The sequence below is a fragment of the Misgurnus anguillicaudatus genome, chromosome 21, assembly GCF_027580225.2.
Source record: "Misgurnus anguillicaudatus chromosome 21, ASM2758022v2, whole genome shotgun sequence".
Lineage (NCBI taxonomy): Eukaryota > Metazoa > Chordata > Actinopteri > Cypriniformes > Cobitidae > Misgurnus > Misgurnus anguillicaudatus.
In genome coordinates this window covers 30,080,421-30,106,398 of record NC_073357.2, presented here as the reverse complement: position 1 = coordinate 30,106,398, position 25,978 = coordinate 30,080,421, and the positions used below count along the sequence as shown (strand labels likewise).

The 25,978-nt window shown below is 37.5% G+C and overlaps 1 protein-coding gene across 1 annotated transcript in view; it reads left to right on the top strand.

The window, feature by feature from the left end:
* Nucleotides 1-782: 782 nt before the first annotated feature.
* pde3b (phosphodiesterase 3B) overlaps nucleotides 783-25,978 on the top strand; it is a 59,221-nt gene continuing 34,025 nt past the window's right edge. The window contains exon 1 of the mRNA XM_073858847.1: nucleotides 783-1,867. Within this exon, the coding sequence (XP_073714948.1) occupies nucleotides 974-1,867 (894 nt within the window). The 5' untranslated portion in view covers nucleotides 783-973. The remainder of the gene's footprint in view (nucleotides 1,868-25,978) is intronic.

Below are 25,978 nucleotides of genomic sequence, written 5' to 3'. Positions count from 1 at the left end.
CATTTTCTGGCCTTCAACTGCATTCATTGTTTTTGTTTACTAAAATTGTATATATCCCATTTAATGAACTTCTATTCTTTTATTCTAAAGCCATTTAGACCCATTTAACAAATCATTATTATGTTCACACTTTAGGGAAAATCTAAGCCATACCAACGTTTTTAAGAATATACTATTATATATTTTTAATCAATTAAATCTTGCAGAATAAAAACATTTATATTTACATTTATACCTTGATTTTAAAATGTCCTAAAAGTTACATGGTAATACAAACGAGGTTCTCTAACATATTGTCTATATTAGGGTCCTCTTGTGGTGCTTGCATTGAAACCAAAGGGCCTGTGTTGCTTCAGGAAAGCCAGAAATAAATGCTAAAGGTAAAGCAATCGATACTAATTACATTATACTGCCTAGTGACCTACTACTGGGCCTACTGTTCTGTGTTACAATCATGTATAATCATACCACAAAGACAACCAATGCGCTGGCACTGTACACAAACTCTTTACCTGTGTAATGTTTAAATAGGGATGACATTCAAACACATTCCTGTGGTTTCCAAAGGGCTATATTTTATATTCTGATACATTGTTTTCATATACATGCATTACTTTCTATAACATTGTTTGATATATCAACAACGCAATAAGTTTAGGAAAAGGGGTCCCAAATTGCGACTCGCAATAAAGAAACAACATTCAGAACGCTCGCGGTTTGGCGGTTTTGTGAAGCGCGCGTGCCTGTGTGTCTCGCGCCCGAGTCATCGTTACAAATTGTCGCACCTAGACGGCGACATAGAGCTCGAGTCTGCTAAAAAACAACAACATTTCACCCTCTTTCCTCCTGGCCAAAATGCCTGAGCACGTTTGAGTGACCGTGGAGCGCGTTCGCCGTCATGTAGCGAAACGTTGACACGCGGAGGATTTATTTCGGAGGAATGAAAGTTTAAAAAGCGTTGAAGGAGGACAACATGGCTGTGCAGGAGGAAGGAGAGGTTTTGCACAGTAAGATCAGGCAGCACGATGGTGTTGTTGGCAATGCAAACAGCGCGGAGATCTTCAGGAACGGCTATGTGAAGAGCTGCGTCACTCCACTAAAACAAGACCATCCGAGGGGCTTTTTATTTAACGTCTGTAGGTTTTGCAACGGGGAAATCCTCAACTCCAAGCTACTCCGCGCCTCGGCTCTCTATGTGGGAGCGCTGGCGGTTTTGGCGCTCTCCTATTTAATTTCCAGGAGCTTTCAAAGTGAACGCGGCGTTTCGGAGCTACGGACTTTTGTTTTTGATTTCTCACAGTCCATCAGTCCTTTATTCAGCATAGGCTGTGCTTATTTCTTTCTCACCCTCTACCTGAGGAGGATAAAGAGGGAAAGCAGCAGCTGTTGGCTTTTGTCTTTACCAGCATCATGCTACTTGGGGGACTTGATGGTTTTGCACTTTTTCAAGTGGGGAGAGGAGCACCATCAGATGCAAATGATGGGCAGGTTGCTGTTTGTGTTGGGCTGCGTGGGTCTGCTCACACTCATCCCCACTTTAAAACTCAAACACAGTGTCCTGATTCTGGTGTTCGCCAGCCTGGTGTGGCTGCTGTCCTTTACCAGCCTCGGCTGTCTGTCTCCATCTGTCAGGCCGGTGCTGGCGTGCATGGCGGGGGTCTCCGGCTCTCTCCTGGCGCTCTGTTTTGATCACTATTACCCACCGAGAGAGACGGCCAATAGGATTCCCAATGCGGAGGAGAAAGTTCCCGTCATCAGACCGAGGAGAAGGTCCAGCTGTGTTTCTTTAGGAGAAACATCGAGCACCTATTATGGCAGTTATAAGATGCCCCGTAGACCTTCTCTGCCCTGTATATCCAGAGAACAGGTAGGGTCTAACTATTCACCAGCCCATACAGCATCACAGTGCCAATACATCACACACCATCTAAGATAAAATCTGATATAGCAAAAATGAATCACACTTTAATAACCACCACATTCTTGATATTCTAATATTCTGCATTCAGTTTGGATCTGGTTGTACACACAGTTGTTTGACTGGGTCACCTGCTGTTACCTTAAAACTGTATTTATATTACATACAAATAAATCATTCAAATGAAGGGATTTTATCACGTTTTTATTGTGTTTTGTTTATTTGTTCATAACATTTCAGTTTAGCCTTGTTGAATAATTTTGATTTAATAGTTTATACATTTTGGAAGCGAAATTGTGTTTAACTAGTTTCTTTAGCTGTTACTTAATCCCAACAGAAGTAACACATGTTTTCAAAGTTGCAAAAACATTTAATGGAAGTTTTTGTTTATAGAGGCACAGTTATAAGGGTTCTCAGTATCACAGGAAACCATTTACTTCTACTCAGAAGGACATTAGCCAGTTTACAATATACTTATAAAGCTATTGAGAATTTTGTGTTTATAATAAAGTGGACTTTTAAGCATTAATTTTATAATTGAATCACTCAAAACTTTGTCAAAAACAAATATTTTAAAGTGGGGCAATGCTTGTCCAGTGTCTTTGTCCTAAATAGACTATACAGTTTTTAAAAGTTGCCATTAATTCACTCATTTTTTTTGTTTTTCAACAAAGTAAAAAAAAAAACTCTTTGGTTTAAGTTATGTAACATAATTTCAAATCTGAAAACCTTTTATAACATTTAGCCACATGCAGTTATAATTGTATAAAAAAGTGAGAACCTTATAAATCCAGTATAGGATATGGTGCTTGTAGATGTTTGACAAACCTTTGTTGCTTAAAAAGTCAGTCCTGGCTAAGGTGAAGGGTCATGTTTAAAAACTAAATTCAAGGTCATCAAACCTGTGCTGCTAAGCAAACACACCGTTACATATCTTGATTTTCATTTAGTCTTCCTGACTTATTTCTACCTATGGCAATACTTCCGTGAATTATAATTTAAGTTATTTTAAAGTGCTATGTGTGTTTTCGGTACTAAAGACGAGTTGCATGCCTTTTCTGCTTGCTTGAACATAAGGCCATTGACTTTGTGCTTCAAGGGATTTCGAGTGTGGTTGAATGAGTGCATTGTTCCAGTCATGCCCATGAATTGAGGTTTTGATATGACCAGTTTCAGACTAAAGTTCAGCACCTGTTATTACTGAGTGGCAGCATGAGTTCTCCAATCTAGAGCTGACATAAAATCTGTTATCACTTTGAATCGAGGCAATCTCTCAAGTTTCTACTTATTGTCAGTGTATTAGTTTCATCATGACTTAAAATATAAATAATAATTTTTAAAGTATTTTAATATATTAAAAAAAAAATTGTGATGTTGTAGTGGAGTGATTAGAGGTGATACATGGAATAAAAAAGAGCTCACATTGTGTCTTTTATTAACTTATTTAAAATTACTTCCTTATAAGTTTGTAGTAAAAATCTGTATATACTGCGTGTATACTTTTTTTAATTAAAAATTAACGTTGTTGAAATTTTTATTACACTGTAAAAGCAACTTGGTTTTGCAAGTCAATTCAACCTACTATTTTAAGTTTTGGTTTGTGAAAAGTTGACATAACTTAATAAATCAAGTTTAGTAACATAAAAATAAAAATATTTCTCACAGAAATAATGTATTTTATACTACTTTATATCATAAAATTTGTGTTTATTTTTTATGTTACCTGGTAACTAGGTTATTTGTAATACTATACATATAGGGTGTAGTAAATAAATTCTCCTCTGAGTAATTATGGCGGCATCTGCCTGAAACAATATTTTTTGTTTGTGCATTCAAGCAAACAAGGCGGTGCCACTGTTTTATGTTTTGTTTATAGGTATTCTTTTTACTTAACATCCTCCTTGTACACACCTCGAAAGTGTATGAGGTTATTTTCAGTCAATTTTAAAACTGAAACAACGTCATGGGAAATCTTAAGTAAGCCGAAGTTAACTACTCACTCAAGCAATTTATTTTGCTTATTATAATATATTGCTCTGCAAAAAGACTGCTGATTTTATTTATGTTAAAGAAGATACCTTGTGTTTTTAGTTCGTGAGTGTGCTTTGAGGTGTTTTTTTTGTTTTGTAGTGTTCTGGTCAGCGATGTGTGTCTCACGTGTGGCCTCATGACTTTTCCACTTGCGTAGAGTGAGAAACGGCTCCAGTCCTCTCTTCAAGCCACCTGTGATTCATTGCATTTTCAGCCCAATGTTCGTCACAGCCTGAGCTGTGTTTAGAACCGATGGCAGGATTTTAGTGCTTTTAAGATGGAACGCTGTACGCAGTAGTCAGACTGTTTGAAATGTTTTTGTGGCTTAGATCATTAAATCAGTTGATAATCAAAACAAAGCCTGATCACTTTTAACATGGTACTACACTTAACACTTTTAACATGCTCCAGCTGCTCCTGTATAGCTCAGTGGTACGTAGGTCATGGGTTCGAACGCTAATACTGATATCTTGTAATGCACAGTAAGTCACTTTGGATAAAAGCATCTGCTAAATGCATAAATGTAATGTAAAATATACAAGGAGTGGTGATTATATTGTGCAGATGCTTGTGGATAAGTATTGAATAATGCCTTGCTCTTTTTATAATATTACACTTTATCATTTTGTTGACTTGAAGTATTGTTTAAAATCCTGTTTAATACAGTTTAGTGAAGTTTGGTAGTCTTGTCTCCGTAATTTCAGACTTGAGTTAAAATTAGCACCTTAAGTTGTGACACGTGTTCAACAACATGCTTGAATATTTTAGACCATCTGTAAAAAAAAAGATGATTAGCTAACTAGATTAAGGTTGTAAAGGAAACGATATTGGTTAGGTTTTGGTTGTTTTTAGGAGTCACTGATCTGTCTTAAATCTGTCTTTGTCAGTTATTAATGACAATTTTTTACAGGAGTTATTTTTAAGGATTATTGCTTTCCATTCAACAATTACTGGTTTATCAGTATGTACTGAAGCTTTAAAGCCTAAACTGAATTGTAAACAATGTACTCTAAGTGCCAGGCATAAAACAAACAAAACTATAGCATTAGCAGACATGATAAGAATGGATAAGTTATGCAGGGGATTTTACCTTGGGTGTTTTGTCAGGGTGTCAACTTTTTTGGGGATGTATTTTGGTATGCAAATATACTGATTTGTTGATACCATTGTATTTTGTTTGTGACAATCACCAAAGCGGGTAGCTACAATCAGCCACAAATAGAACACTGCAAAAGTTTTCTTGTAGGATGCGTTGTTTATTTGTCTTTGTTCTTTCTCATCTGTTGGTCATTGTTAAGTTGCAACAGTGGATACATTGAAGATAGATAAAAGATACTGGCTCTTCTTTTTAGTACCTTACCTTGACTTTAGTTTTCAGTCCATTGTTGGACATCTTAGTCATACGCTCACATGCAACTATATATATATATTTCTTGGTTTTAAGCATTTACACTTATTATTTATCACAGAAGCGATTGCTGTATGGGTGGGCAAAGATGCTCTAAGTGTGAACATATTGGTCATAATGCAGTATTTGTGTTGTGTGGTGTATGTATGTTACACTTGTATGGTACCCAGAGTTTTGGCCACTCAGCGTGCCTACCTTTAACATCTGGCGGTGCATGCACACCACCAATGACTTGCGCTCCATCCAAAACTGCCTATAGTAGGCGAAAAGTACCTATATGACTTACTACTACCGGCAAGACCCTGAAGTGTTCATTCGATGGACACTTTACTAACCCATGAGCCCCTTGGAGGGGACAGGAAGTTATCCATTGAAGAAGAAGAGGTGTTATATATTTATATATATAAGTCAAAAAGTGCGTGACGCGGTTCTCCTCAAATGCAAATTTATGTATTAAACAGCTATCCCTTGTGGTTAAATTGCACTTATTTACGATTTGTTTAACCTTATGTTTAACTTGTTTAATGTTATGACAACGTATGTCACGTAATGTATCAACATGGCGGATGTACGTCCAAATTCATTAATACCATTCATATTCATACTATTTATTTAGTACCCACTGTTTTTACAGTCGATAATAGGTACCTTATCTAATTTAGTACCTTATGTCACAGTATGTGATTTCGGATGAAGCTTTGGTCCTTCAATGAGGTCATTAGGAGGTGTTCCTAATTCTGGTTGTCCTAGTAACAAGTTAACAACAACAACTATAAACAAATGCGTAACTGTCCTCTCAGTAAATGGCGAAAGATAGATGACATGAATTCCACTGCTTCACTCTCATTGGTTTTCGCTTCCGAAGTCACTCGTCATTTGCATAAATCTGTACACTGTCAAAAATAAAGGTACGAAGCTGTCACTGGGGCAGTACCCTTTAAAAAAAGTCCTAATATGTACCATTTAGGTACAAATATGTTCCTTTAAAGGTACATTTTGGCAGGTCAAAGTACTAATATGCACTCTTTGGGTACAAAGGTGTACCTTTTTGAAAGGGTACTGTCCCAGTGACAACTTTTGTACCTTTATTTCTGAGAGTGTACTGTTCTCTACTTTTTTTGGGTAGCTGTTGGACATGCCCACTTCCTGTTGCCACTGGTCACTGTTGCTTGTGTTGCCGGAAATCGGCAAGCTTCTATTGAGGTGAATGAGATTGCATCACTTTGCCATTGCTAGTCGTTGCCGGTGTGCACACAGCTTTAATCATTTGGATTTTAAGTGTGGGATTCATAATAGGTTAAACTTCAAACCAATATTTTTGATAGAAGAAACGCTCAACAACTCAGCTTAGACTTAATTCCGTTGTCCGAATGTAAAATAAACTGGGTGAGTTATCATTTAACAAATCTTTAGTTGTACTGTCTATTTCCTTGCTATAGCTGAAGACATTACTGTCTTGACCAAGTTGCTTTGGTTTTAAATCCATATTCAATGATTATTGCATTTTTATAAACAAATACATTTTATACATACAGTACTTACTATTTAAATAAAGATTTGTTGGTTCAACTTAATTGTTTTTGCTGCTTTTGAATTTTGAGTTGATTCAACTTAATGAATATCAGTTGACATATTTACTAGGTTAGCTTGTATTTCTGAGTTGAATTGACTCAAAATTTTAAGGCAGTATGAACACTTACCTTTTTAAGTTGAACCAACAAATATTGTAGAAGGTTAGGTCACAGGTGAGCGTATGCAGAACAAAATCTACTGGTTAGTTCCTTCAGTTTTATCATTATTAATTTATATGGAATTAAATTAAAGTCATTATAATTAATTGTATTCAGTTTAGAGGTTAACATTGTCACTAAACTCAGGATAACTCTAAGGTAACTTGATGAAATTGCTATCTGGAAAATAAGACTGAAAAATAATAATACATGACCTCTGGGTTTTCGTACTGTATAACTTATACTTTCTTGTGCTTCTTATAGTTACCGTTCTAGGATCTGGCAGTTTATATCGTGAGTAAATGCGTCAAACATAAACAAGACTCGAATCAGCGTTCAAGTTCTCACAGCCTCAGTTCTGTACTGAAAAATAAACCTTCATGCGTATGGACTTTCATTCACTGCCCATTTATGTCCATTCATATTTTTAGGATGGAATTTTTAAGAACGTCAGAGATCTGTGGTTGCGCTCACACACAACTTGGAGGAATCATTAGTAATATTTTGTGCGTACATTCATGAACAACACTGACCTTTGAAAGCGGTTGAGAAAGGCTACTGCAAATAGAGAGCATTAACACGAACAGACAGAATAAACAAATCATTGCATGATTCACCTTGTTTAAATTGACAGTGTCATATTAGTTATTGCGGATTGTTTTTTATCATAACATTTTTTTTGTTGATAAGAATGTTGTATTTACATTTTTTTTAATGAAATAATCAAGAAATTTATAATGAAGAAGTTTAAATGCATTTGAATGATTGTTTTTGTTGATAAACACAACTTGTAGAAATATTTGAAGTCTTCATTTTTTTTATTTCAAGTAAACACGTTTAGTCTTCAAAATTCATGAAAGATGTGTTTATCTCTGACGATTAACATGTTGGACAAAACGTGTAAGTGTCTTAAACTTTTGTGAAACCCAGAGCTTATTTTTTTGTGATAATCCAAAAGTCTATGGGGAAAATGAATGGGCTATGTAGCAAGGGAACCAGTGTTCCTCCGGGATTGGCTTACAAAAATCCCTGTGGCACTTTATTATCACTCAAAGACTGCCTAATGATGTCTGTTGTCATGATGTCATGTCTGCATAAGCTTAAAGAAATCATTTAAATAAAACTGTGAGTGAGTTTGTGGTGTGTGTGTGTGTGAGAGAACTTATAACACCTAACTATCAGTATGTGAAATCATGTTTTCGGTGTTGACATCTATCAGAGCTTTTATAGACCACTTTATTGGACGCCCACACGTTGCCGCCATTACGCGCCTGGCTCGAAGTTAACTTCCGGTCTGTGATTTTTATTTATTTATTTATTTTAATCGGTCTGGCTAGTTGCTAAACTGACCTCTGGAACTAATAGCTTTTTTCACCATCCTTAAGATGAGTAGAGACGGTGAACATTGATCACCGCTGTGTGAAGAGAGATAATAAGTCAAGGATCTGGACAATTTTACACCGTAACCGTAGCTCAGTTGTGGTTGATATGCTTTAGCAATAAATTGAACTGAGGTAATTTACTTGATATTAGTTTGCTTGTTATTTTAAATAATCTACTCTAAAAGAACTCGGTTGTTATTTTTTTTTTTTTTTTTGGACCATGAAAGCCGTTTATGTTGTTGCTGCTGAAACAGTCTATAAAACTGAGAGTTTATGTATAAGAGATTTGGTGTAACATTTTTAGACCAATCAAGCAGTAGTAGCCTAAAAGCAATTATTCTAATGATTTATAATGATTTAAGTGATAAAATATTTAATTTATTTTTTTCTTGTAGGATTTCTGTAGTTTTGTCATCACCCCAAAACCATACCATGGTTCGTTTGAAATAAAATTAAAGTGCACTTAGTTCATTTCTAAAAAACATCGTTATTTTGTGTATTTGGTATAATATAATGTGTTTGTGTGGTTTATGGTTAAAAAAGCACATTATTTTCCATGTACCATACATTTTTGTAGCTCCAGATATACCGCTTTCCTCAAACGCTCTGATTTTGTACAAAGCTCATCGATCTGAAAAGCGCTGTGTCCCAGAATTAGCCAGCTAATCTGTATGTTGTGATTGGCCTGAATACCTCTGTCGCCAGGCAGAAAGTGACGCACCTTACCATGTTTGAAAAATTCGCTCACAATGCAATGCTAACAGGAGTTAACTTACAGGCTGTGAGTCAAAGCGAGAGGAATTGTGATAACGTTGGCCTTGTCCACATCAACAGGCCAGAAAGTAAACTGTTGCCTACAATCAGTGTGTTTGTTGTAGTCCAAGAAAAGAGATTTAGGTTGGAGACGATAACTCACGTCATTGTTTTCTTTGGGATTTGTACCTTTTGCATATCGTTAACATGTACGAATACACTTACACACCAAAGGAAATTAAAAAACATGAATCGGACCCTAGTTGCTCTTTTTTAATTTTTTAAATTTAACATAAGTACAAATTAACATAAGTTTTGATGCCAATAAAACTAAAAACAAGAGAAGCAAAGTATAAAGTAGTCAAGATTGTAAACATACTGAGCTTCACTGAGGGTTTTGCTGTATGAACTGCCTTTGAGTGTGAATATAAATGACAGTGGGAGGCCATGTGTGCTCGCACTAATTTCCCTCAGTTAGGCAAAATGAATAGATCACTTTTGTGGAAGAGATGCCAGAATGTGTGCGATGTCTTGGGTTGGGAATCCCCTGCGGTGAATGGGGCAGAGTTAAAAAGTGCTCCGTATTGTATTTATGAAAGAACAGCACGACCGACGATTCACTGGATTTGATAAGAGAGATTTCTTTTTGCTTCCATTGATGCGTTACAGTGAGGTAAAAGTGCATGCGGAGATTCACAGTAAAACACCATATTATCACCCAAATATCAGTTGACGTAAGCTATGCGAAGTAATCGCATAAGTGCATCTCTTCATATGCATAAAGGCTTTGTCGCACTCACGTCTGTAATCTGAATGTTCTTCTACCTTTCTCTGGTAAAGTTGCTGTTTCACACCATTAGTTGTTAAATTTGATATATTTTAATGTTCTCTTCAGCACAGAGTGCAGCTCGTATGTTTTTTCTGCGAATAAATACTGACTGTGATTCAGTCTGCTTTTTCACTGATTGCGTGTCTGTGTGTGCATTTAAGGACTGAACAGTACACTATGTGGTATTACATAGTCTTCTACCATTACATGAACATGATGGACTGGTATTTATAGTGTGTAAGAGTTTGGTCTAAATTACGTCTTCTGAAACGTCAGCTGTTTGGAACAACAGTATCTGCACATCATACTGTGAGACTAAAAGATAACATTAGACGTTACATTTTATAATATAATAAAAATATTTGGAGATTATTAATCAACATTAAGGTGAAAACTGATAAATGGAAAGATTGTATATTCACAATTATCTGTAAATCAATATAAGATTATAACAACATGCATAATAAAAACGCTAAAAGAAATGCAAAATGTCATGTAGAATAGTTTTAAATGGAGTGTAGCATGGTACACCACAGGCTGTGTCAACTTTCCAAAAGTTTTTCTTCAGCTGCCTAAGTACACTCCGTGCTATTGTTTTGTAACATATCGTAAACACATTGTTTTTTGTACTGGATTAGATATCACTGCCCCTATATATTTCTCCACCAATATGTGTTGCTGTGATTTTATTTTTATATGCCAATTTAATTTTATGTATTTTTTTATGTATTTCCCTTTTTGTGTTTACACATTAAACATGAGTATAATAGACAAACTATATTAATTCTGCCTTTTGATTAGCATGCTTTCTCATTCATAAGCCAAGTTGTATGTGTCAAGTAATGACTCCAAGCAACACTAAAGCATGACAATAAGAGCGAGAGAGCAAAGGTGTGTGTGTGAGCGAGAGAGAGGGAGAGAGAGAGCAAAGGTGTGTGTGTGTGTGTGTGTGTGTGTGTGTGTGAGAGAGAGAGAGAGAGAGAGAGAGAGAGAGAGACGGTGGAAGAGTAGAGCAGAGCTCCTCTCAGCTGTCACGTTCTCCTGCACTAATGCCATGTGGAATGATATAACATTGACGTCACTAAATGGTGACGTATGAGAGTATGTCTACAGAAAAAAAGCCAAGTTTTACTTATTGCCATGTACAATTTACTGACTGCCTCCTCAGCGGCGTGAGCACAGGCGAGAACACTGCGTCCACGCTGAGCGCTCGGAGACAAGACAAACTGCTTTGTGTCGAATGTTTTTTCTGTATGTTTGGAGGTGTTAGTTTCAGTGTTAATATATACACATTTTTTTTTAAATGAAAATTACAGCTTGGAAACCAGTGAGTGGAGTATTTATTTGTGAAAAATATTTTTTAGGTGAAGGGATGTGAAACTGGGTGTGAATTTCAGAGACTGGCTTTCAAACAAATGAAAAGAATTGTGGAGGATTGGCCCTATTGTGTGTGGGAATAAACGCTGTGATCTGTTTCCATTATTTGAGTGCATCAAAAAGCAAGGAGGTCTTGGTCTTATTTTTTAAATGGCCTGGTGTGAGTGTGTGTGTGTATGTCAGAAAGAGAATCTTGTGGTGTAGAAAAGTTGAAAGATATTTCGATATTTTCATTTGGTTTTATTTTCCAGCTGTACTTTTTTTACTATTTAGTGTCTTTTTGTACCACATAAATTGGTGGTTATGTATGCTGTATATGTTTATTTTAAATGACGCAAACCCACCCCACAGAAGTCGCTAATTTTAAAATGAGGAGCTGCAGGGGCTAGACGGCAGTGAGGATCGACCCTTGCACGTCAGAGCTTTTCTGGATTTTTTTAAAAACATTGACGTAAATTATTCCTAAGAAATTAATCTTTTTAAGTAATATTTTATTTTTTTTGTTGAGGTTTAATAATTTTCTAATATTGAATGTGTCAGATCAGCATTCTATAAATTTATGCAATGTTAAACTATTGCTAAAAACAATACAATTATGTATCTAATATGTGAAATGGTTTTAATGTAAAATCTTGTGTTTTGAGCGGAGCATCGTTCCAGGAACAATGCCAAGTTACCGCAAATATTTTAAAAGTCTGGTGCTTTCAGTTACATTTTTTTTGCATGTTGTGATTTGCATATTGTATTTTCAGGTAGACATACAAATCATCATTTTTTCCCCCTGCTTCTGCCCTAAAAAATACCCTTATTTTTTTCCGATTTTTTCTTCTCAGAAATCCAGCTGTAACACAACCTCTAGCATGAGTAATGAGTTGCTGTAGCTTTTTGGAGTTATCCAGGTTAAGGAGGAAGGGGTTAACAGCAGAGACCAGCGCTGTCTCTTTCTGCAGACTGAAACAGGATGCAGCGAGTGCATTGTCAGCCTGCTGGTGTGAGTGCAAACAGATGAGGAAATGCTGGAGCGGCTACTCCAAAACTCGGTTACCTCGGAAACCGTTTGCGTCATGATCACCAGCAATTAGCTCGCAGCTCTTTAGTTTTTCATGCTGGCTGAACCGAGCTGAGCAGCGGTTGCTTAAAGCACTTAACTACTGCTGTTAGTTAGGTTACTAACACAGTGTGCAGTTTTCATTAACTCGAGTTATTTTTTTATTAACAATACAAATGATTTATTTGGTAATTAAGACTTCAAATATTTTTTTTCTGTTTAGATGAGTCTTTCATCACAGGTTACATGTCATTGGCATGTTTAACAACCGAAAGGTTATTGGCAATTTTCGAGGACAAGCCGTTCGAGCCAAACTCCTTTCGCTCTGTCTGTTCCTCTTTTCTCCAGCTTCTTATCTGTCTTTTCTCTCTGCTTGTGTGTGTGCTGTCACTCGCTGTATCCACGCTGCGCTTCTGTCCACATGTTTTGGGGACATTAATGGAAACAGTTGAGAGATAAGTGGCTTTTCCTGGATGTGTTGAAGTGACAGGTTCACACCTTCCCTTAGCGGACAGGCTCGAAAGCGGACCTTGAGACCCAGGGGTCAAATCAGGGGACGACTGGCACACCTCACCTCCTCATGCTAGCCACACAAACAACACATCTCAATGGTTTTAAGTAGGGCCGTGGATTTTCTGCATGGCTTATCGGGAAAGGTTTATTGCACCATAAGATTCCCGGACACTCAAAGGTTTAAGGTGGAATCGTAGGAGGTTGTTGATCCTTGAATGTGTCCAGCGTTTGACAAAGCTGTTTGTTCACTTTGCTGGCTGCGGGGGGAATGAACACATGGTCAGGTTTGATGGGAAGGAGGGAATTGGGGTCGTGTGGAGAGTTCACGGGTGAGTTACTGAGTTCGGGAAGCCTGCGTCCAATTTACTTAGCCAAAGATTGTGACTTATTTGATTTCCGTGGCAAAACATTTTACAGCGTGCAGGTTCATTAAAGGCAGGATAGGCAGGAATTATCTAAAAGAAAACATTTTTGCAAATTTGTTTGGACTGTCTTTATATGCCAGTGCATAATTGAGATGTGGGTACTCTGAAAAAGAGAGTGTGGAACTCGAGTGTCTGTAGACCTCTCACGACTGTTTTAAACACAGCTAATTATTTCCATTCGGGACGAAACGAATGATTGGCTGGCTTGCGCTACTATCACACTCTCTCGCGACCATGGCACCACCCCTGTTGCTATGCGATCTGCCCACACATGCGCACACCCGATTGATTTGAACGTGCACGAGGCACTCTAGGAAGAGCAAAAGTACGGCAGAGAAAGAGCATTCAGAACTCACAGTACCTGCATATGCAGTCAGCGAAGGCAAACAAGGCAAAAAAAGGAATTAAAGCAACACTATGAAGTTTCCATGTAAAAATGACTTACAGCTCCCCCATGGGGTTGAAAAGCGCAACAGTGCCTGTTATCAGACACTCTTCTGCAGGCAGGGGGAGAGGCGGGGCTGTGTTTCCTACCCTCCACCGCCACTTTCAGAGTGTGCTTGTAGCAGCTAGGAGGTTGCTCAGGTTGCAGCAACAGTACAATTTGTCCAGTTAAAAGTTGTTCTATCACTGAAATAATTTTAGAGACATTATTTAAAGGTAAAAAAAGGACATAGCGTTGCTTTAACGAAGAAATCAAAGGAGAGTAAATATCGTGTGGCTTTTCCTCGAGTCGGCAATGCGGTAGCGGTATTGTCTCCGGTGTGTAGTCCTCATCAGAGTCAATAATGCTTTCATCACGGAAACTCTTCCATGCAAAACACCGTATGTCGAAATTCACCTTCATCACAGTGTAACTGATGGTAATAAAAAAACTTGTATCAATGCAGTTTGTTTTTAACTTTGTCTTATAAATATAACTAGCTTGTTTGTTACCGAATCAAACAAAATATATTTTAAACTTTACCAGTATCGATATGCTAGCTTAATAGTGAGTACCTAAAGCCATCCTATTTGTTTATATTCATAGTGACAAAGTTAGGTGTATTATTACATGTGATTGTGACATGATGTTACTACATGCGCCGCGCTCCTTCCTCTCCGCTCGTCTGAGGTAAATGCTTCTCCCAGCAGAGCCGGTCAGCGTGTGTTTTGGGGGCGTGGCTTTAGAAGAAGCCCAGAAGGGAGGGGGTGGAGTGAATGAAAAAATGAGCTGTGTTTAAAACAGTTGTGAGAGGTCTACAGACACTCGATTTTTATACTCTTTTTTTTCAGAGTACTTACATTTTACTTATGTATTGGTATATATAGACAGTTTAAACAAATTTGTAAAAAAGTTTTTTTAGATAATTCCTGTCTATCCTTCCTTTAATTATTGAAGTTTTTATTTTTATTTACTATTTAACACACATAGCAAAGCACAGTGGGTGCGAGATATACATTTGCTGCAACTTCCATAACTAATAGATGCCAGAAATTAGAGTATAAAAACTTTTTTTAAATCAAAATATTATTATTATTATTTTTATAATTAAATTAAAATGCAGCTTTAAACATGACAGAAAAGAATTTTTCTGTGATTTATCAGAATTGTAAGTGCATTATTGCCTTCAAAGTATCTTTAAAAGCGTTGCCTGCTCCTCTTTTTTAGCCTCTTTCTTTTTCACTTTGACCATCTGTCTCTCTCTCTCTCTGTGTCTCTGTCTCTCTCTCTCTCTCTCTCTCTCTCTCTCTCTCTCTCTCTTGCTCCATTTCTGTCTTATTTGAAAACAGTGTCAGCACTGCCGCTTTTACACCAAAAGGCTGTTGCTAGGTGACTGCTGACGTCAACGGTGGCTACAGAGGAAGGTCTGTGTGTTTAGCTGCTGAGAGCGAACCCCACTGAAAGAGGGCAAAACTATGAAACACTATTACTCACTACAGTGCTAAACTCCTGAAAGAACTGACCTAAATATTCAAAACATTTCCTTTTTGTTCCGAGTTTTCACTATGAAATGTGCCACTGCTAACAGTAAAATGTAGCCTTTCCAAAGACCCCCCTCCCCCACCCCCTTTAAAAGCTTTAGCCGTGATGACGTAAGTTGTGTTTCGCAGGATGGGAAAAGTCAATCATTAGTGTCAAAAGAACTTCAGGCATGGCGTCTCGCCCCCTCTCGCCGTCAATTCTTCTGACTTTGTTTATGCTTCTAGGGAAGTCCTTCTTTTAAACAGATCGAATGGTTAAAGGAAAAGTTTTAAAAGTTTTTAGTATTTAAAATTGTGTGCATTTTATTCGTCTTATTTTTATGACCGTAATTAATTTTACTTTTCTGTGGGTGCAGTGTAAATTTAATGGTAAGCAGTTATTTACGACAACAAACATTTATGAAACACTACCATTATTTTTATTTATTTATTAGTATAATTTATTGACAATGTCTGTCAAACTTTTTCTTTTTTTTAGTAGATTTTGTGTATATTACTGGTTTTATTAGTGAATAAATTAACAGTATAATTGTAATATCTTAATTTCTAATGTGCACTTTTTATTATTATATTATAGGTCTGTGGGTTCAGTTATGCAAAAACAAGTGTTACATGGCACAATGTTGTAAATGTGGGCAATGAGACATAAAAGTACGATCTGTTAAATGCTTAGAGGTGTGTGAATGCCTCTTTTTGGGTTTCGTGCACTTTCGTGTGTGTGTGTGTGTGTGTGTGTGTGTGTGTGGTTATGAGTGACGTGAGCTGTCATTAGAGATAAGAAGGCCACTCAAGCATGTGGCTTAATAAACAATGTGATAGGCGTCTGTGGGGATCACGTGGCCATTAACACAGAGGACTCGTTGCTTTTCTGAGCACTTATACACTCACTCACACTCCAGTGATGGTGTGCTAGATCAAATCAGAATTATGGCCCACCCAAACAGCCACGTATGATGCACACACGCCGTTTCCTACCGGGTTAATGAATGAACCTCTAAGAAACGCACAAAAGTGGGCTTTGAATCTGACGTTTGCTTTGCAATCGATTGTTTGGATTGTAAAAGACGTCACGAGCAGCACTTAAAGCAAGTATATACAAGTAATGCATATGCAATCTGGATACCAGTATAACCAGTCTTCATACCAGGACCACATATTTAAATAAATACAGCGTGCAAATGGGACACAATAGAAGTGGCATAAAACATGAATGCAGGGGTTTCATCCCAGGCTGTCTTTTTAAGGCATCATCAATGCTGTTTTCGCTTGCGCTCAGAAAATGACTGCAGCAGCTGCAGGGCTCCCATGGTGGCATGGCACGGGGATGACACCGGCCCCAGACATACAGGAGCATGACAAGAGCCTTTCTCAGCCCGCTTCAGCAAAGCTAAAGTCCCCTGGCACGGCCCAGTGCCTGACTGACTGATCTGATCTCCCCCGAAACCTGATGACAGCAAACACAGCCGTGCGTACACACAGGAAGGGATGTATGACCGAAAGCCCTATCACGATCCCTGTCGCGGCCTGTATCATGTTCGCTCTCTGCATTGTGGCACACGGGACAAAAGACTCTCGCTGGACTGATAGGCATCTGAATCCACGATGACAGGCTGCTGAGGTAAATCCTGCTCAGGGGTGCCACGGATGCGAGTCTGACGGTACTCGATTACAGGCTCGCTGCATGTAGGCTGTGTAGCCTTTGAATCATTAAGACGATGTGATAAAAGTAAATGAATGTGATCATGCAGATGTTCCACATGATGTTTGACTTGATGTATTTCATAAAAATATATTTTTTTCTTTTAAAAATTGAAGAAGGGCTTCATGGAAACCATTATTTGGTCTTGTAAATGATGCAAAGTGGTTATTAAATCCTGCATTCAAAGTTTTGAAGTGATAATTGTGATTACTGGCGAAATGTCCCAATTTGCTCCACTTTCAATACAATACAAGTCTTCAGATGAATCGAATTAAGAAACAAAGCCCATCTTGGAGTGATTGTATTGGAATGCGCTGGGTTTCTTAAAAGAGCCGAATGTGACAGATCTCTGATGCTCAGTCAAACTTCAGGACTTGGACTTGCAAGATTTAGGTTACTTTTTAAGATTTAGTCAATGTTTCAGCAGGAGCCGCTCCAGTTCTGTTTATTGTTTTTGGGGATGTTCTCGCTGCATATAACTCATTACACATCCGTACGCCTTGCTGTTTTCCTTGTCCTAAATCTGTGATCTGAGAGTCTGTACAGTGATAACAGTTTCCAAGCCCCTTGGGGATCTAGTGGAAAGTATTCTTTTTGCATTCTTCACATGCTTTGCTCTTTTTGAGATGCTGCTTGGTTAGTGCAAATTGACAACACATGTAGAAGAGGAAAATATTAGTCAATTTTCTGGGGGCAAATAAAAACGAATATTTACGGTTAGTTCATTATAAGAAAGCATTTATCAGTGTTTGCTTGGGGAAACTCGATTTCATGAGTTTCTGGTACATATAATAACATAGATTTTACATTAGCATTCAGCATTGTACTTGCTATCTTTATAGCAGTTGTAATGTACACTCAATGCTGGGTTATTTTCCACCCAGCGTTGGGTCAGAAAGGGACGAGCCCACACTTTAAAAAAAGATTGGGTGGCTCAACTTAAAATTCACTCAATCAGCCAGCACCAGCATTATTCATGATTTTCACAAAAGTTGAAAGCCTTCCAGAAATTTTCCTCTTTAAATATATATAAACATATACAATATAGCAAGTGAAAGAACAGACCCTCTGCTTTCAAACAAAAACAACAACAAAGTTTCTTCCTACCTTGATTAGTTATTTTTTTATCACCTCTCATATATGGGTAGGTTTCTTCAAAAACACAAAATTTTGATAATTGTGTTTTTGTGAAAGACTTTTGTTAAAGATCAGATTCAGAGCCATCCTCAAAACATACACGGACATGCAGCTATTTGCCCTATAGGGTGATACTTACTGGTTTTATAAGTTGCGGTATTACGGATTGCCGGAAATACTCTTCATTGGCAGGGAAGCGTTTTCTCTTAATTGACGAGATAACTCGTCAATGGCGGGAAAAAGTAAAAATATTAGTTCACTGAAACAGTAGTGTAAAATTGGTGTTGACAAATATTTTTTTAATTGAATGAACTCAAAGTTTTAAGGCAACACAGCCTGATCTCGTATTTTTTCGAGTTTGCTAATTTGTATGAATTCGTAGGAAGTGAATTGTACGAAAACACACGATTATCTTACGATTAAACAAACCAATAAAGAAAACCCACCCTTAACCCCAATTTCACAAGGGCAAAAGCAAATTGTAAAGAAATGTATGAATGTGGTCGTACGAATTAATACCAATTACCCACTGCGTAAAATATGTATTTGTTTAAAGGGGACACACCATGAATATTTTACTTTCCATGTTTAAGTGCTATAATTGGGTCCCCAGTGCTTTTATCAACCTAGACAATGTGAATAAGATCAACCCAGTAACTTAGTTTTGGTAAACCATTCTCCACAAGCATGTGAAAAAATAGGTCATTGAAAATTGGATCCCCTTGTGATGTCAGAAGAGGATAATACCGTCCCTTAATCTGCACTATCCAACCACAGCACTGCCATTTAGTGCAGAGATCAGCTCATTTGCATTTTAAAGGAAAAATGTTTGCTCGCACCTACAAAGTGACAATTTTACCATGCTATAATAAATTATCTATATGATATTTTGAGCTAAAACTTCACATACGTACGCTGGGGACACCAAAGATTTATTTTACATCTTAAAAGAAGTTTTGTGAAATGTTCCCTTTAAATTAAAAAAAAAGAACAATGTAGCATTTTGGGTTTGACCGTTTTTAATCCAACTCTTTTTTAAAAATAACCCAGCATTTTTTGAGTGTAGCAGACTTGATACTTTTATACTTTTTAAGAAAAAGGGTTAAAATATTTTATGGCCTGTTTTTTTCTTATGAAGAATCATCATTTTGACAGAGCCAAGGAACTGACTTGCTTTTAATCATAATCATGCTTTGCTCTCTGATTGCTTGCGTTATTTATTTTGTTTAGTCTCTGGAAACACATTTAGAAAACTGAAACACGTCCTACATTTGCAAGTCAACTTTGTCAATCAGTAATCGTGAGGAGATCTTGCAGAATTTCCTTCGGCCACCACTTTACAAAGATATGACTTTGGCCGCACAAAAATCATTTCCATAACTCTTACCTCAACCAACGTGTGTTAAAGACTATAACACCACTAGGAAACCTGTCAGACTTGTGCATAATGTAGTATACTTAGTACCCTACTGTTGAATCCTTTTTTTCACATTATCTTTTAGAGGGTTTAAACATACTTTACAATGTAAAGTTTTTTTTCTTTTGTTCCTCGTGATTGTACTGTCTGAATGAGACTGTGTGTTCTGTCGAGCTCTGTTGAAGCTGCTACTTGTCTGTTTGGGTTCATTCAGGGTTTATGGCTGATATTTGAACATGCAGGCACCACAGTGAAGTGCAGAATAATGCCTCTCTACACGACAGGACTGCTCTTCAGACTGTTTGGGATTTAGTCTACTACTATTTCATGAATGTTAGGCTGAAACTGTGTACACAAAATCGGCATTTATATATTTTTGTGATTTGGGATGTGGTGGTGGAGCCATGGCTGAAGGGAAAAAAATAAAATAATGTTTTGTTGCTTGAATTTAGTAGAGCATAAGGGGCAGGAAAATGGATTAGGTGTGTTTGAGGTTTCTTGATGACAACATGTTTAATAATGCAGCTTTTAGTCCTTTACACAGTCAACAATTTCCTTTTAACTGCAACATAGGCTAGTTATTTCGTTGTGTGTTACTCACAGGTCTAAACCCAAATAGGATTTTGTTCCTTTTTTTGATGGCTTAACACCAGGATTGTCTCATCAGATGGACCTCTGAGTTACTGGACTAAAAGGAAAAACATTTATCTTCTTTTGTAAAGTTGTGATGATAATCATTTGTGTGCTTTGTTGGGATTAGACTACTGCTTTTGTTACAGAGTGGGTGGGTGATTCTCACGAAAACTTGGTTTTAAAAATGTCAAGCATGAAAATGTAAAAATTGCTTAAATTTACTTTTTTTCCCACCAGACATTGAAAAACAAAGTCTGGAGTAAATGGGAACATTAATTTAAAAACTTTTACTTATCATTTAACACTTTTTGTAACATTATTTAAAAAATGAGTCCTAAAAAATCTCATTACCGCAACAGTCAGAAAACATCAACACTGACATATTTTCCAAAAGACATGACAAACCTGAAAGAACATAATTTGGAGATTCTGCACATGCATTTAAAAACAAAGTATTATGCTTCTATTAATTAAATTAACATTTAATAAGCATCTGTTGCGGTAATGATAATCAAAATGTCGTGTAAGCATTCTGACAAGACAATATTTCAAATTAACTGTAAAAAAATGATCTTACCTGGTAGCCATCTTGAAGTAACTGGTCCATGTGCTTGGTCACTAAAAATCAAACTTTATTAAAATTCTGTATGTGTGCTTAAACTGTTTTCAAAAAGTGTTGCGGAGGATGAGAACATCAGGCATGGACACATCATTTTCCTAATTTTTCTTCATTATTAGTATACATGAATATTCAGTAAATATTTTTTCTGTCATCTAAAGTAGTCTAGCAAAACATCCATTTAATTTTTCTTAATATTTTTGTGTTAATTTGATTAAATTACAACATAACGCATGTTCAAACACAGCCGGACACATTGCGGTTATGAGAATTTCAGCAGAAAATGAGATCAAATTTACAATTATAAATTCTTATGTTGAAATCACACATTGTGCAAGGTAGAACACAGTATTGTGTTAATTCTGATGCTTTTTAATGTTACTATATTACACATTTTAAAGCTAAAATCATTAGTGCCGTGGTGTTTCAATGGTTTCGTGAGAATCACCCGGGTATAGGCTGTAAAAGTATGCTGAAATCTTGAGAAAAAGATTGCTGATGCCCCATATTTGGGCTGTCAAAGATAACCTGAAGTAGGTTACGTTTGACGCCATAGTTCTTTTTAATCTCCTCAACCTAATTATCATGACTTCATTTAGTTCTGATGGTGAAATTTATTTGATGTGATTTCCTAACACGGCACACATTTGTCTGTAAATAATTAGCAAAATTTACTGAAGCTTAAGAAGTAAAATATGCATGATGCAAACACCATTGGAGCAGGCCTATGTAGAAAAATATCTATATATATAAAATGTACAATAATGTGTTTATACTTTTTATAAAGTGTCTAAATCCATAGTATCCATAAAGTGTAAAAATATCTGTTATGAATTCACATTGCTAAAGCTATTAATAATACCAAGGTCCACCTTGAAAAGAACTGTAATGCATAACTGCTAAATAAATGATAGTTAACTAATCTAGCTGATAAGTTACACTTCTGCGTCACTCATTGGCCTTTGATCATTGATGTGTCACTAATTCGCTGACCTCAGAGTGTGGACAAGGACGGATATCGGCTTGATTTCTGATCTGTTCAGGGTTCAAACATCTACAAGTTCTCCCTTTCACACTTGTCATGGTTTGGACAAACTTGCTAGAGAACAACACTCCTTACTCGCCTGTGCCCGCATTCATAACACATCGTAAGGCTCAGTGTCAGTCCTAATTTTAGGACTTAAGTATTTCACAAAGTGTTTTATTGCTCAAATGGATTTTCCTGAAAAATATTTATTTTTTATTTATTTGAATATGGTACTGTTTTTATTTTAAAATATTTATTTGGGGCGGCACATTGGCTCAATGGGTAGCACTGTTGCCATACAGCAAAAAGGTCCCCGGTTCGAGCCCCAGGTCAGGTGGCCTTTCTGTGTGGAGTTTGCATGTTCTCCCTGTGTCAGTGTGTGTTTACTCTGGGTCCCCAGGTTTCCTCTCACAGGCCAAAAACATACAAGTTAGGTAAGTTGGAGATACCAAATTGCCCCTCCTCTAACCTGTGTATGGATTAAATAATAGGGATGCTCCGATCGATCGGCCGCAGATCGGTATCGGCCGATAACGGCATTAAATGACTCGATCGGTCCTCTGTAAATTTGCCGATCGCATGAACCGATCTTTCTGTTTACTTTTGTCATCATAAGGCTCCTGAATGTGGCTGCAGTTAGAGACCATTTTTACGCAGTGCTAGCATTTTAAAAACCCGTTGCTCATGTGCAACGTGCAGATTTGGATTTCTCTCTTTGCCTTTACAGAGAGATGAGTATTTTCTATGAGGACGCGCTCCGTTCCTAACAGCGCGACGCGTCTTCACATTCCCATCAAACAGCGTATACAACACATATATATATCGCGGACAATTGCATCCTCATGCCGAACGTTTATTATTTGCATTTGTTTTAAAGTTTTGAGCCTTTAAACTTTCATTTTCCTCACAGCTGCTATCGTCCGCGTACATCCGGCGCGCGGACACACAGCAGCCTGTCATCAGTGCACGTGAACAGAGCGATCTCTGTCAAGTCTTAAAGCTACAGTAACCTAATTCATCTCTCAATAAAATCACTCTCTGCTCTTCACTAAATAACTGTTATACTTCATACGAATGCGTGTATGTTTAATTCATACAGTGAAGACTGTGAAGTGTTTTTTTTTTATTACTTTTAAGAGACATAAACAAATCTATTATTAAAACAATAATATACCTAATTACTTCAAGTAATATAACAAAGGCAACATCTGTGGTATTACTTTATCAAGAGAAAAATTTTAACAGTTACAGTCATCAAAGAGCTTGCATATCAGCTTGAAAAATCGGTATCGGCATTGGTATCGGCCGATCACGAAGACAACAAATCAGTGATCGGAATCGGTCTGCAAAAATCCTGATCGGAGCATCCCTAATAATGTAGATCAACTTGTGTATGGATTACTTGGTACTCGCAATGAATAGCCATAGATGCTGGAATGGCATGAAAAAGTGAAATCTATGATTAAATTGCATACAGAGACTCATCCTCCATCAGTCAATCACTGTGGCCATAGTAAACTTGATGACATCATCCATAGCAACAAGGTCAACCCTGGCCTTTCTCTTAGCTTAAAGGGGTCATAGTGTGAAAATCTGACTTTTTCCATGTTTAAGTGCTATTATTGGGTCCCCAGTGCTTCTATCAACCTAGAAAACTAAAATATCAACTCAGTAACTTTGTTTGGGTAAACCATTCTCTGCAAAATCATGTGAAAAATTAGGTCGTTCAGATTCTGCCTGTTTTGTAAGGTAGGTAGCAAGGAGAGCTACAATAATACCACCCCTTAACCTGCACTATCCAACCATGACACTGCCATTTAGTGCAGAGAGAGAGAGAGAGAGAGAGAGAGAGAAAATTGACAGCATAATTGAGTTTCAATTACAACAAACCACCAACATTGCGATCAGTGTTTGCATTTTATCAGCTCATTTGCATTTTAAAGGAAACACCCACGAACAGCACGCCTTTGCTCAGGCCTACAAAGTGGCAATTTAAACATGCTATAATAAATTATCTGTAGAGTATTTTGAACTAAAACTTCACATATGCACTCTGGGGACACCAAAGACTTATTTTTCATCTTTAAAAAATCTCATAATATGACCCCTTTTCTACCAATTCCTTAGTAAAAGTTGCTTTCAGCTGAATAAGTTTTAGGAGGAAACTCTTAGCTAAGAACTTTTTCTGCTAATTCTGAGAATTATTTTCTGGCCAATAAGGGACCACTTTATGATTCTCACTAAACACATCCTTACACTTACTTGCTTTTTATGACAAGAGGGCATATTTAATGCTTTGGAAAAGTATTTTTTTGGCATTTTATTTTAAAACAATCAAAAGGACAGAAACCTTCTCTTTTTGTTATTTTAACAGTAGACAGGTTTTTAGGTTGAAATTATGCAGTGATTGATAACACTGCTGTTCTGCTCTGTGTAATACAAAACATGTAAGGATGATGTCCTGTTTGCACATGTGCTATCCCTCAGTGAATCCAGGGTGGGCATCATCAGACACTAAATGCCTGACCTGATCCTCTCTCAGAGCTCCTCTTTACTATCTTTCTAACAAGTCCCCTTTGGGTTCAGTGCTCATCAGAAAGCTTTTCATGCAATTATGAATTATTGATACTGTAGTAATATTGTAGGTGTGCAGTTTGTATTCTTGTATGACCTCTGGTTCACTGTTTCATGTATGAATGTGCAGTAGCTATGGTTTCTTAGGTGTGAAAATGTTTGTATCTAAAGCCCTTTTCACACACAAATTCCGTAAAATACACGGCATATGAATCCTGGATTTTTTCGGAATAGTTAGATTTTTTTTTATTCACACTGCCAAGTTTATCCGGCATGTGACGGTCCCGGAAAGACACGTGACCTATTGAAAGTCCCGCCCTCTCTTCTACGCAGCGTCTGAAGTTTGCATATTATATATTATTTCTCCCTCCAAGAACCACTCGCGTGCACTTTTGTTTATGATAAGATTATTAAGGAGCGCGTGACGCACCGTTCTAATGCTGGTGAATGATCTTAGCTTCAGAGTGGATATTTGACGAGCTCCCTGAGCTCTGCTTTTATACAGTTTTCAGACATTTCTCATCGTGATTGTTTATATGCATTTTAAACCCGCATTTTGAGGAGCTGAACGACTTGTTGGGATGACGCGTGGGTATTTTCGTTTATTATAGCTCAAATGAGCATGTGACGCGATATTCTTTTATGCTGCTGAATGATCTCCGTTTCAACCCAGTAAGTAATGAGCTAACTTACCTGATATCTGCTTTAGTCCAGTTTGCTGACATTTCTCGTTGTGAATGTTGTTAATCCCTCATTTTAAAGAGTTGAACCAACTTCTTGTTGCCATGACACGCGCGTCCTAACTACGGCACGTGCGTCATTGTTTATGCGTCTCATTTATCATTTCCTGATTACTGCGTCAATCTAGGTTGCAACATTTCTCGTGATGAATGTTTATATGCATGTTATCTCGTTGTAAGGAGCTGAACCATAACTTGTGTTGTGATGATGACGCGCGCGTCCTCACTTCGACACGCCCATTACGGCGTTCTTGCGGCTTTTTGTTCACACAGAGGGTTACCCGCGTATCTTACTAGGTCCTCTTTCCGGCAATGATCCCAGAAGATTAACGGAACGAGTTTTTGTTCACACAGACGCTTGTCTGGCAATTTTACGGGTATTTTCTGGGACCAGAGGTCTGTGTGAATGAGGTTTAACTGCGGGCACACACCAGATGCGAGTTCAACGATTTGTGCTAGTAGATTACATACAAAGTCAATGCAAAGATTAGGGGTGGCACGGTTCATGAAAAAAATCTGAACCGTTCGGTTCGCTTGTCTCGGTTCGGAGCGCGTGTGCGTCGCACGGTTCAACGGTTCATGGCATGCGCAATCAAGCCTCATGCCCTGTATGTGACCTCAGATAGCATGTTTCCCTTTCGTCCGAAAGAAGAGGTGACTGGTTCGGAGTGTAGTACTGCAGGTTATGTTACGTGTAGAAATAGCAAGTGGGAGAGAAAAGGAAGTCTGCCCGGAGTTGGAGGATGCGCCAGC